Source organism: Thalassophryne amazonica, chromosome 20, assembly GCF_902500255.1.
Source record: "Thalassophryne amazonica chromosome 20, fThaAma1.1, whole genome shotgun sequence".
Classification (NCBI taxonomy): domain Eukaryota; kingdom Metazoa; phylum Chordata; class Actinopteri; order Batrachoidiformes; family Batrachoididae; genus Thalassophryne; species Thalassophryne amazonica.
Genome location: NC_047122.1, coordinates 60,699,242 through 60,711,947, shown reverse-complemented (window position 1 = coordinate 60,711,947; position 12,706 = coordinate 60,699,242). Strand labels below are relative to the sequence as shown.

Sequence of the window (12,706 nt, the reverse complement as noted above, 5' to 3'; positions counted from 1 at the left end):
ATGTTCCTTTTTGCTAACATATTTACTTACATCCACTAAAATAGCAAAAAAAAAATAAAATTCTGCATCCTTTACCTCATCGCTCATTCGTATCATTTCAAACATTACGGTAAATGTCTCAGTCTGTATATCATGGTCAATGCATCTGGCATTTAATGGATTCAAAATACGTTGTGACTAGTACTACAGTTACATTTTAGTTTTAAAACTGCCAAATATTCAGATCTTCAACGTGTCATTGCCCCTGTCATGGTATGTGTGCAAACATTTGTTTTTGTGTTCCTGAACAGGGGAGAAATCAGCTCTTACACGGAACTCAGTGACTCAGCAGCCATCTTCAGTTTCGGCCACCTACACACACACAGAAAGTACATTATTAAAAACACCACCCAAGGAATACAGGAAGCTGCAACAATTAATCAATTTGTTAAATTACTGACAACTATACTTGGCAACTGATTAATCTTTTGAGTCTATTTTTTAATGTCCTTTCAGCTCCTTAAATGTGAGTATTTGAGAGTTTCTTTACTCCTCTCTGACAGTAAATTGAAGACCTTTAAATAGTCTACAAATTGAATTGAAGTGAATGAACCTTTGAGTTGTGGACAAAGCAAAACATCTCAGGCTTTTTGAAATACTGTGACATTTTCACCATTTCTGACACTTTATGGATCAATGGCTGAAGAAATATGTTTGGACATTATTTCTATCTTTTAACATCTCGGGAAGCTGTTAAGTCTATAAAATGTCACAATTGTGAAAAATGCCAACCAGTATCACCTACAAACCAAGATAAACATTAACATTTAAGAAGTTGTGATCAAAGAATTTTGAATGAAAAAACAAATTCTAAGAGAATGGAAATCTGTAACACCCACATGTTTTCGTAAATGGTTGAATGATATGGTGTTCCATTCATACCTTGAAGAGATATGTTAGAACCTGACAGATAATTACAAGTTTGTAAAGATCTGGGGGTCTTTTATAGATCGCACGAAAAGGAGGAGTCGGCCTGATACCTTGCAACGTTGACGCTTAAAATTATTATAAATAAATTACCATACTTTATTGAGTTTTGTTTGTTGTGTATGCGCTGATGTGTCATGTTTATACTTTGTGTTTGGAGGGGTGGGGGGTTATGTACGAGTGTGCATTTTTGTTTTTTTGTTCATATAAAATGTAAACATTAAATAGATTGTTTAAAAAAAAAAAAAAAAAACACAAAAAGACTCAAAACAATCAGTTATGAAAAGGTGTTGATTAAACGTTGTAACTCTAGTTTAAATATCCTAGAAAATCTTTCAGTTTCCATCTCTGTCATAGAAATATAATGATAAACATTATCGACAAACACCACTTTTGTGCTCTGTAAATTGTTTCTGTCAAGATTATCAGTATTTATGTGGGGAAAATAATAAGTCTCTGTCATCAAATAAGAGTGAAATGTTTTCCAGGAACAGTAAACCGAAAAGTCACTGCTTTTTGTTTGCGTAACCTGAAAACAGTATTTTTATTCCTCAACGCTGGAACAATGCCTGCACCACAGTGAACCAAATGTAAAGTTTTTTCATTCAAGAATTTGAATGAACAACGAATTCTAAGAGAATGGAAATCTGTAACACCCACGTTTTTGTAAATGATTGAATGATATGGCGTTACGTTTATACCTTGAAGAGATACGTTATACCCTGATGGATAATTACAACAAGTTCATAAAGATCTGGGGGTCTTTGATAGACCACACGAAAAGGAGGAGTCGGCCTGATACCTTGCAATGTTGAAGCTTAAATTATTATAAATAAGTTACCATACTTTATTCATTTTTGTTTGTTGTGTATACGCTGATGTATCATGTTTATACTTTTTTTGTGTTTGGAGGGGTGGGGGGTTATGTGCTACTGTACGTTTTTGTTTGTTCATATAAAATGTAAACATTAAATACATTGTTTAAAAAAAAACAAAAAAGACTCAAAGCAATCAATTATGAAAAGGAGTTGATTAACGTAGCTCTACTTTAAATATCCTAGAAAATCTTTCAGTTTCACAGAAATATAATAACAAATGTCATTATCAACAAACACCACTTTTATGCTCTTCAAATGTTTATCTGTCAAGATTATCAGTATTTATGTGGGGAAAATAATAATAAGTCTCTGTCATCAAATAAGTGTGAAATGTTTTCTAGGAAGAGTAAACTGAAAAGTCAGTGCTTTTTGTTTGTGTAACCTGAAAACACTATTTTTATTCCTCAACGCTGTAACAATGGAATAATTCTTCTTTTTGTAGCTGTTTAAAAAAAAAAAAAAAAAAAAAAGAAAGTTACAAAAAATGGTTTAAACATTCAGACTTGTCTGTCCCCGCCTCCTCCTTCACACAGAGCACTTCTGATTGGCTCATACATGCAAGATACAGTCAATGCTCTTTTTTTCCTCCTTCAAAATTTTTATTTGGCATTTCAAAATACAAAAATGAACATGTATATAAATGCAGACAATTGACACAAAATAGAACACAATCATTAATGTAACATCGAATATACGAGGTCTGTGATAAAAGTAAGTAAGTCCCTTCGGCTGCTCCCTTGTTTGCACTCGGGGTCGCCACAGCAAATCCAAGGTGGATCTGCATGTTGATTTGGCACAGGTTTTACGCCGGATGCCTTTCCTGACGCAACTCCACATTACATGGAGAAATGTGGCAGGGGTGGGATTTTAACCCAGAACCTTCCGAACTGAAACCAAGCGCATTAACCACTTGGCCACCACCTGTGGTCTGTGATAAAAGTAACGGACCTTATTATTTTTTTCAAAAACCATATGGATTTGAATCACGTGTGATTACATCAGACATGCTTGAACTCTCATGGGCATGCAAGAGTTTTTTCACGCCTGTCAGTTACGTCATTCGCCTGTGGGCAGTGGCCCACCCTCTCGGCGTTTTTTCATTGTTTAGGAATGGCTCAGAGACTGCTGCTTTGTTTGATCAAAATTTTTTTAAAACTGTAAGGAACAACTGAGTGGACACCATTCGATAAATTCAGCTGGTTTTCGGTAAAAATTTTAACGGCTGATGAGAGATTTGGTCTGGTAGTGTCGCCGTAAGGACGGCCCACGGTGCCTGACGGCGATCTGCGCTTCGAGGCGGCAGCGTCTCACCATTTCAAGTTGAAAACTTCCACATTTCAGGCTCTGTTGACCCAGTAAGTCGTCAGAGAACAGAGAACTTTCAGAAGAAGTCGGCATGAGGAGTTTATTCGGACATTCCATTGTTAACGGACATTTTGTAATGAAAGAATGTGCGGGCAGAGTCGCATGTCGGGCCGGACCTGACCGCGGGGGGTCGCGACAGGAAAAACACCTCCGTTGGAAACCTTAACGGGCAAGTTGGAACATGCCCAAGCTGTTAAACAATTTCTCAGTTACTCACTTGTTGAAAGCCATCAAAAGCCGCCTGAATTTACAAATGGTTTCAACACGGAGGTGTTTTTCCTGTCGCGGCGCACACAGATTCGCCGAGTCGTCACAGAAACGACTCGGCGAATTTGCGTGCACGTCTTTCATTAAAAAAAATGTCCTTAAACAGTGGAATGTCCGTATAAAGTCCTCATGCCGGCCTCTTCTGAATCTTCTCTGTTCTCTGACGACGTCCTGGGTGAATTAAGCCTTAAATTACGATGTTTTCAGGTCAAAACAGGCCGACGACGGCGCCTGGAAGCGCTGCGCGATGTCCCGCTCCGTGGGAAGTCCGTACAGCGACAAACACCCCATAATCTCTCATCAGCCGTTAAACTTTTCACCGAAAACCATCTTAATTTCTCGAATACTGTCCACTCGGACATCCCTCACAGGTTCAGAAAAAATGTTGATAAAGCAACGCGCGCCATCCGCAGTGGCTATTCAGACAAAGATTCCGACGGGCGGGGTGGAGCACTCCTCACTCTAGACCTGCCCACAGGCGAATGACGTCACCGACATGCGTGAAAAAACTCACGCATGCGCACGAGGGTTCAAGCTTGTCTGACGTAAAAACATATGAATCAAATCCATTTTTTTTTTTTAAAAATAAAAAGGACCGCTTTTTTCATCACAGACCCCGTATATCAAACCTTGTTAGTATAAAGAAAAACAGAGAAACCCCCCCCCGCCAAAAAGAAACGTAAAAGGGTGTGAGGCACAGCAAACTCACCAAGGTCTACTGATAAGTCACCAAGGTACTGCAGCGTATATTCACTTTTATTATTACGTGTTAGCTCCAAAGTATTTGTATTTGTAATTTACTTAAATTGGAGCAACTTTAACTTTTGACCCCTGTACAAACTGAAACTGATCTTTGTAACCATTTTTTGCAATTTTTTACCCCATAACATTCTGTCATAGATAGTCCAAACTATACCTTTTTGGAATCGTTATGATCAGACAAGTAATGTGATATAGTTTTCAACATGATTGGAGCATTTTTAAACTTTGAACTCTGTGTAATTCTTCATTGACCCCTACCTGAGTACAGCTACCTCCCTGGGATGACTATCATACATTTTTGTGTAGGCCATGATACAATGAGGCTGGATTCAAAGTGTCATTTCTTCCCTTTAAGTGGTACCGATTAGGTCAAAATTGATGACTGGCTCATGGACTAATTGACATAAATCATTTAACAAGACAGAAGGGACTGAACACTGACCCCTACTGGCGGAATGGCACGTTTAAGGCAGTCGTTCAACCAAGCCAACAAATAAACTGAACAACCGCCAATTTAAGACGGTTTAGAAATTCTCAACAATATTTACATTATAGTTATAGCTAATATATTGACACAATTAACATAAATACGGCCACGTACGAATAATTACTGCCTTAAATAACCCGCCATGTCAACACATTTTTGTCCTAAAAAAAAAGCAAAATTACTGCTAAAACTACTTCTGGCTTAAAACCATACAGTATACGTACGCTTAAAACAGAACTCAAAACTTACCACTTTGACAAAAACAGACAAGACGTCGCGTCCTCGCTTGCTGACACCACACTCCTCCTCCTCCTCTCTTCCTGCCCAAACACGTCACGCCCACTGATCTGTATGTAACGCCTCACTGCCGTGGTGCCTTCACGTGCACAACAAAAGTTATCATTCGTGGTCATATTTAAAATTTATTATACATCAATTCATTAAAATACGACATTTATAAATAACACCAATGCATATTATAAAATAAAACTAAATAAAGATACCTTAAAAGCAGCTACAAATTTTTACATTTATATAAATAATCTTTTCAAACCAAAGTTATGTTTATTTTTTAATTCCTTAATTAATTTCATAGTTACTTTAACTTAGAAAGATAAGATGCTGTGTTCTAAATTTTACAAGCTGCATTTGAGCTATAATGATGTAAAATATATTGTTTTGTGCAGCAAACATTTTACAGTAGATGAGTGGATGAGTTCCATCCCAGTATTATGTAAGCAATAACTCACAAACAGCAAATGGTAACATCTTGTCACCAACCACATTGAAAGAGCACATAATGAGGTTGAAGTGATTAAATGTTGGTTCACTTTAATATAACAGCTCAATTAAAAAAGCAACTTTGTTTTACCTATGTAATCCCAGCTGTATCTGGCACTTGCTGGATGGTTTGCTGGATGGATTATGGTAAATTAGAACTACCTGTGATTCAATTTAAATATGGTTTGTCTGTCATCTGTTGAACTTGACATCAGCTTGCAAGTTAATCTGTCAAATGTTGGGAAATGTTTTAAATGTAAAACCTTTATGACACCTGTGTTGTTTCAGAGTCTATCAGTAGGAAGACATCACATTTATTGTTGTGTACATTTGGCTTCTGGTGTACTAACAATAATACGCATACAAGCTCTTTTCTCGTGTTCTGGAACAGGTAATTCCGACACATCTGAGAGGCCCTGAAGTGAACGAACAAATGTGACGCAGAAGTTAAGTTTCATTCTTATTGTGCAAATATTTGTCTGTGTTACATTGATGTTTATGTGTTGTATTTTGTGTCAATTGTCTGCATTTATATGCTTGTTCATTTTTGTATATTGAAACTTCCAATAACATTTTGAAAGGGGGAAAACCCACATCCGTCCTTTCAAAATAAAAAAAAATATTTGTAACAAATTAATCATTCTTGATAGATGGCTTCCACAAAATAGTATATTTCGTAGTGCTGCATATTACGTAACTTAATGGAAATGTTTGGGTTTTTTTAAGAAACATACTGCGCATGCGTAGCCAGTAAGCGGAACTCGTTTGTGCATCAACCGGAAGCTGTAACGTCCTTTCTGCTCCCGGACTGCCGACATGGTGAGTTCGCCATAAGAGTTTTACCATGTTAAAGTCAAACTTCTAAGTATACACATACATGTCCTGTGGCAACAAGACCAATTCTCATCGCTAACACGTTCATCAGCAAATTCGTTACGGGATTGATGAGTTAATTCAGATATATGTGCAGTTTAAGTCCGTCTTGGTCGGATGTGGCTCAAACGTGGTTCAGGCCGTCGTGAACGGGTTCTTGCCGTGTTCGTCACGTCTCACGGTTTCTTCTATCTACACTTTTACACATTTCAGATAGTGTTTGTCGATTTGACGGTAATCATTAGGTTTTTCGGGGAACTGCGCTGCATGTAGGCTGACCAAAGTGCACCAGCGATGTAATCCAGACTTTAGACGGATCCTGTGCGCTGTTGGTAGTGTTGAACCTTTCCTCTAAACTGCCCAGTTTTTAAAAAAAAAAAAAATCTGTAAAATTTGTGTTTCCACATATAATAGCACTGGGATAATGTGCTAGCCTCCCGATAAGACACGTATTGTGATTTTTAACAATGACTAATTTTTGTTTACTTTTTCAATACAAATCAGGTCTCTTTTTTTATGCATTTATTATTCTTATTTTTACAGAAGCAAAGTATCAAGTTTTTGTGAGTTTTATTTCAGGAGACTCATGTTTGGTAAATAACTACTTCAAACCCTGTGTGTAAGTTTAAAAAAAAAAATCTGTAGAAGAAAGTAATAAATTAAATGTTAAACCAAATTGCCCCTGAAAACTTTAAACACAGATGTTGGCCTATTTTTCCACAACACTACAGAGGGTTTTCAATCACGTGACCGATTTGCTGCAGGACAGGTGCCGTCTCCATTCTGGATTACAAGGAGGCTGGCACGTGATAGAAAAATGGAGAGAATGTACGGTTATTACGATGCTTTAAATCCCCGAGGTAAAGCTATTTATCGTGATAGATGTGTAGGCAGTTGGTTCAGTGGATCTGTATCTTGTACCATATAGTGAATTTGTGGTGATGTAACGAACTGGCCGACAGTGTCACACTGCAATATTGTAAACTAGGAAGCTGGTGACCAGGTCAGCCTGGCCAGCCTCCTGCAGAGCATCACAGCGGAGCTCTGAAAGAGGAGGTCGTCTTGAAGTCCTGAGCGATTTCTCTCACCAGGCGCTGGAAGGGCAGCTTGTGGATCAGCAGCTCGGTGCTCGAGGACCACAATGTAAATAAGCATCCGTATTGGAAGCGTTCCTGTACTATCCTTGGCAGTATTTTTATGTATTCTCATATAATTTATTGCAGAATAAAATAAAATAAAATTCTGGGAGCAGTGATTTCTGTTCGCGGCTGATCTCTCTCACGCCACGGTGCCGTGAGGCTTCTTCACACCGACGTTGAAGCTTCTGCAATTGGTTCGCCAAATGCACGTAGCGTATCGCAGCGGCCACCGCGTCGTAATCCAGAATGGCCGCGGGACACAAAATGACGTGATCGATACGTCGCATGAAAACCCTCTATATGGATTTTGACTCAATTCCAGGTTTATGGAAATTGTTTATTTATTGGTGCATCTATAACTAATGTAGAGCAACATCTAAATGAAGGGGAGTATTACTGTTGACTGCACGTGGATGGGGAGGTGATGGTCTAGTGATCAAGCGTTGGGCTTCAGACCAGAGGATCCTTGGTTCAAAACCCGACCACACACCCGACCAATTGAAACCCACATAATACGGCTTTGCTGGGGTCCAGGGACATCTTGCAGGTTCTGTTGGTTCACTGCTTGAACCCAAGCCTTCTTCCATTCCATTTTTGCTAAAAATTGATGGACAAACTTTGTGTCTGTAGATGTGGCTGTTACAGATGAACGCTGCACAGTAATGTGACATAACTAGTTGTAACACAAAACGTGCATGGTGACGAGCAGTTGAGTAGAGCTGATACGTCATTGTTGTCCTCAACCAAACCGGAGATACACACTGCACAGATCATGTACCTTTTGTATTTTTTGACAAAGTTTACTTACTGATTTAGTCATAACTAACTTTATTTCCTGGTAATGTGTGCAGACTAAGGTACCATACGTTTTGATTTTCAGCCTGATGGTATACATCGTATCTATCTCTGGTGGTTTTCTTATGTCTTCTCGAAGCTACGATGATGTGTGACTCAGATTAGGTCTACAAGAAATACATTGCACTCTTTCCTGGGTCACAACTGTAACATCTTTCCATGTCCTCCATAAGCAAAGTCTAAAATGAAGTAAATAAATCTGAATCTCGTTTGTGGAATAAAAAAAAAAAAAGCTTTAAAATCATAAAAACTTAATATTGCAGTACTTCCCCCACCGTTAACATATAACACAGTAGTCTTATGTTAGACAGATTTATTTCCTTAAAGGTCATCAGGCTTAAGCTTCTATTCTCTTGTCTTCACCAGGTGTTCAAGCGCTTTGTTGAGATAGGCCGTGTGGCCTACATCGCTTTTGGACCCTATGCTGGCAAGCTTGTTGCTATTGTAGATGTCATCGACCAAAATAGGGTGAGAAGAACAGTATTGATTAGGGTATGAAAACAAAAGGATTGGACTTACTTTTGATTCATGGGTATTAACTGCTGTTTTTTTTTTTTTTTTTTTTTATCTAGGCTCTTGTAGATGGTCCATGCACAGGAGTGAAGAGACAAGCTATGCCCTTCAAGTGCATGCAGCTCACAGACTATGTCATCAAATACCTCATGGGTGAGTACAACTCAGGTTGTTTAGAAGACAAGTGATATCGAGTAATGACAGAAAGATCATGTTTGCTGGTGCTGGGCAGTATGGCCCAAAAATTAACTGTAGTTTTGAAGCATAATTGGTAACGATATACAGTACATCACGTTGTGCTACAGTATGAAGGGAGAGAGCAAACCAGTCAGATAAACAAAGCTGTGAATCATTAATATGGTTATGGGATGATACAGTAATGTATCTTGTGGTTTAATTACATTAATGTGCGTCTGTGTGTGATGTTTGACAGTACTTCGTCAGAAGTTTGTGAGGAGGGCCTGGGAGAAAAGCCCAAGTCAATGAGAAATGGGAACAAAGCAGCTGGGCCAAGAAAATTGAAGCAAGGAAGAAGGTAAAGGCACTAAAATGTATTGAATCAGAGCTGCCAACGTTAAGATTTCTTTACAGTCAGTACAATTTCAACATACACTGTGCAGTTTTATATCTCAGGCATTTATTACAATATGAGAATTTGTCATATTAATTTTCATTTGCAGCTGCTCCATTCACTTGTCAGCTTGGGTCAAGTTAAAAACAAACAAAAAACAACAAGCGATGTCTTAAAGTCCACGACTCTGGAAAGTTTTTGTTTTTTGTTTGTTTGTTTTTTACTCAAGCGTCTCCTTGGCAGGACCACTGATCTCAATGAATTCTGATCAATGGGTAGGACTCATGCGTTCATCTTGAAAGGGTTAAGCTGCTCTTACACCGAATGTGTGCGTGAGAGTTACAGGCACTCGACACCAAACTTATCACTGTTGGCTACAACCATGTCACACAAAGCCATGTGGTTACTGGCCAGGGTGGGTAGAGTGTTTTGGACATGTTCAAAAACACTAGCAACTCGCGTCCAGGTGTCGTGCGGTCGCCTCTTTATATGCTGCTAACTGTCCACATGCGCACCATCTGTGTGACAGGATAGAAAGCACCAGGTTGTTTAGAAACTCATAAATCCATGATAAAGTGGAAGAAAAAACTGAGACAAAGTTGATAAAGTATGGGCCAGGAAGCGGCAGACTACATGCTTCGACTGTGCACTGGTCACAAGGCGCGCACACACCAGTAATCACTGGTATTGGCAATATGTGTGCAGTGAGTGTAGCATGCCAGCGGTTCTCACTAACCTCACCGTCTCGCCAGGCAATGTAGACATCTTTTACTTTTTTAAAAATAAATAAATTTGGAAAAAACAGTCCTCCGTGAAATGCGCAGAGCAAAGAAATAGTCGGTGGTTGTATGTACTGGGGATGCGGCTAAAAATGAATAAAAGCCATTGATCGCGTACATTGCTTTCCGTGGGAAGATCGTAGTCCGCTAAAACAGCGTGGGAAAGCACACCTGTAGCTCACCATTGCTCCGCTTCACGTGTTACGAATGGGTGGGCACAACCTTATGAATAATTAATTTTGAAGGGGCGTGTGTGAAAGGGGGTGGGTGTGTGTGTGGGTGGCTATTGGTGAAAAAGTGACGTAAGTTTTCTCTCAAAAACGGATTGGCCTGTTTTCTAGGGGCAATTCAAAAAAGGAGAAATACTTGAAATAGAGGTTCTGAAACTTGCTGGCACTTTGTGTGTATTCCCCACAGCGGGGAGACTCTGAACTAACACCAAAAACATGAAAAAGATGATTTTGATTCTCTATCCCCTTTAAACAAAACCTCTCAAATAATGTTGGTTGGGCTTTTTTCTGCGTTAGTGTGTCCCCTCGGGTCTGCCGAGTCAAGCCAGATCGAGCTCAGAAACCACTCCGACTAGTCTTGGCCAAGTCGTTCCTGGTTTTGTTGCTGCGGGTCTTAGATGTGCCACAGATCAGAGCGCCACACGCTGGCTTATGCGTGCTCAGCAGGACGGTACGACAACGGCAGACCATGCAGGGTTCACGCATGAACTAAAAAGAACGAGGATCTGAATGACGCTGCGAGTCTCGAACACACAGAATGAGCTGCTGACTGTCTTTAATCCGCTGTCAAATGTTGTTCGTGAAGCAGGTGTAAACTTTTCTAAATGTGATTTGTGGTGGCGCTCATCTGCAGCTGATGTGTGTCAAAAATGATCTCTGACTTTTCAGGCACATAATCAGAAAAAGATTTAAATTCTTTGTCTGTGTATTTGAAATGTTCACGGTTGAAGAGTAAATAGTGAACTCGCAAAATGATGGTGATGTTGTTGTTTAAACTCCAAGATGAGCATCCTGTGTTCAAGCTCACCTGATTTCCGTGGACGTCATGTCCTGACCACCCTTCTGAAACCATGTGACATAATCAGCCATTCCATATTGATGACCTTAGCCATTAATCATCAAAAGGGTCTGACATAAATAAATAAATTGCCACAGACCGCACTGAGAGTGCGCTGCTGTACGCGCCACTATTAAAATGCTGGACACCACACACACACACACACCCTCCAACTGTAAAATACTTATTATTGTGAAGCACATTCAGAAAAACATGTTCTCAGTAGCAGCTTTGCACGAGTAGCTCACTGCTGCTTGTAGCGAGAAAGAGAAAGCGATGGATGCGGAAAACCTGTCGTTGTTTGCAGGTCAGCCAAAGAAAATAAGCATTCATAATACTGGCGCTTGAATCATCGGCAAAATCAACATGTTGTGCAGGTTTGCTGCTCACTGCTTGTGTGAGAAGGAATTTATTTATACCTAAGCTTTTCACATTATAACACTATCTTGTTTTTGCAGAGGGCCAAGATGTCTGACTTTGACCGCTACAAGGTGATGAAGGCTAAGAGGATGGTGAGTGCAGTGGAAAACCTCTCACTGTGGTCTGTTTCTCTGCAGGAGATCATTTGGACATCAAACTGATTTTATTTTAAATGGTCTCTTTGTTGTCGTTTCTACAGAGAAACAAGATCATCAGGCACGAGGTGAAAAAGCTTCAGAAACAGGAGGCTAAGAAGTGAAAATTCTTCACAAAATAAATTTCTTGTTTAATTGTTCGTCTGTATTCTGTTAATTTTTTTTTAATCTATTTGTGCTGCGACGCAAACCGATTTCTCCAAATCCAAAAATACATGGAGTGAATATTCTTACATTTCATGTGTGGTTAAATATATAAAAAAGACAAATCTGTCTTTGACAAAAGGACTTAGACATTTTTGCTGAAGCTGTTGCACTCTTCAGTCTGTTTTCAGAGGATTGATGTCACCAAATGAACTGAACTCGGGAACGATGCATCAGTTTTTTGCAGTAAAGCTGGTGGGGATCTGTGGGTGCCGGTCCATCTCTATGGCATCACTGTCTGAACATCTTATAGGATTTGTCCTTTGTCCTGTGCATTTGGACCACAGGAAAGTCACAGGGACACAGATGAGTCGGCATGCATCAGTCCAACAAGGAGTGTTACACTGCCTGCGCTTCTGTCTTGCTGTCAGGAGGGGGGACTGTGTCAGAATTAACATGGACATTTTAAAAATTATTGAAATTACTGCAGGTATTTCAAGCCACACTGAGAGCATTGACACAGATGTTTAAAAAGAAAAACTGTACATTTGACCAGTTGGTCAGACGTGTACATGCACGGATATGACTTGTTTCTTTGACCTGTTTTTGTGGGGTAGAAATTATTGTACAATATGTCTCTGAAATCAACACAGGATCAAAGTTATGCATTCAAGATCAAAGGAG

At 39.4% G+C, this 12,706-nt stretch overlaps 1 protein-coding gene across 1 annotated transcript; it reads left to right on the top strand.

Annotated features, from left to right (window-relative positions):
* The first annotated feature begins 6,264 nt into the window (after positions 1–6,264).
* Positions 6,265–12,018, top strand: rpl14 (ribosomal protein L14). The gene is given in 7 exon segments (XM_034160712.1): positions 6,265–6,324; positions 8,739–8,840; positions 8,945–9,038; positions 9,319–9,353; positions 9,355–9,420; positions 11,762–11,815; positions 11,923–12,018. Coding segments are annotated over 7 exon segments (414 nt in total). The 5' UTR covers positions 6,265–6,321; the 3' UTR covers positions 11,983–12,018.
* The last annotated feature ends 688 nt before the right edge of the window (positions 12,019–12,706 follow it).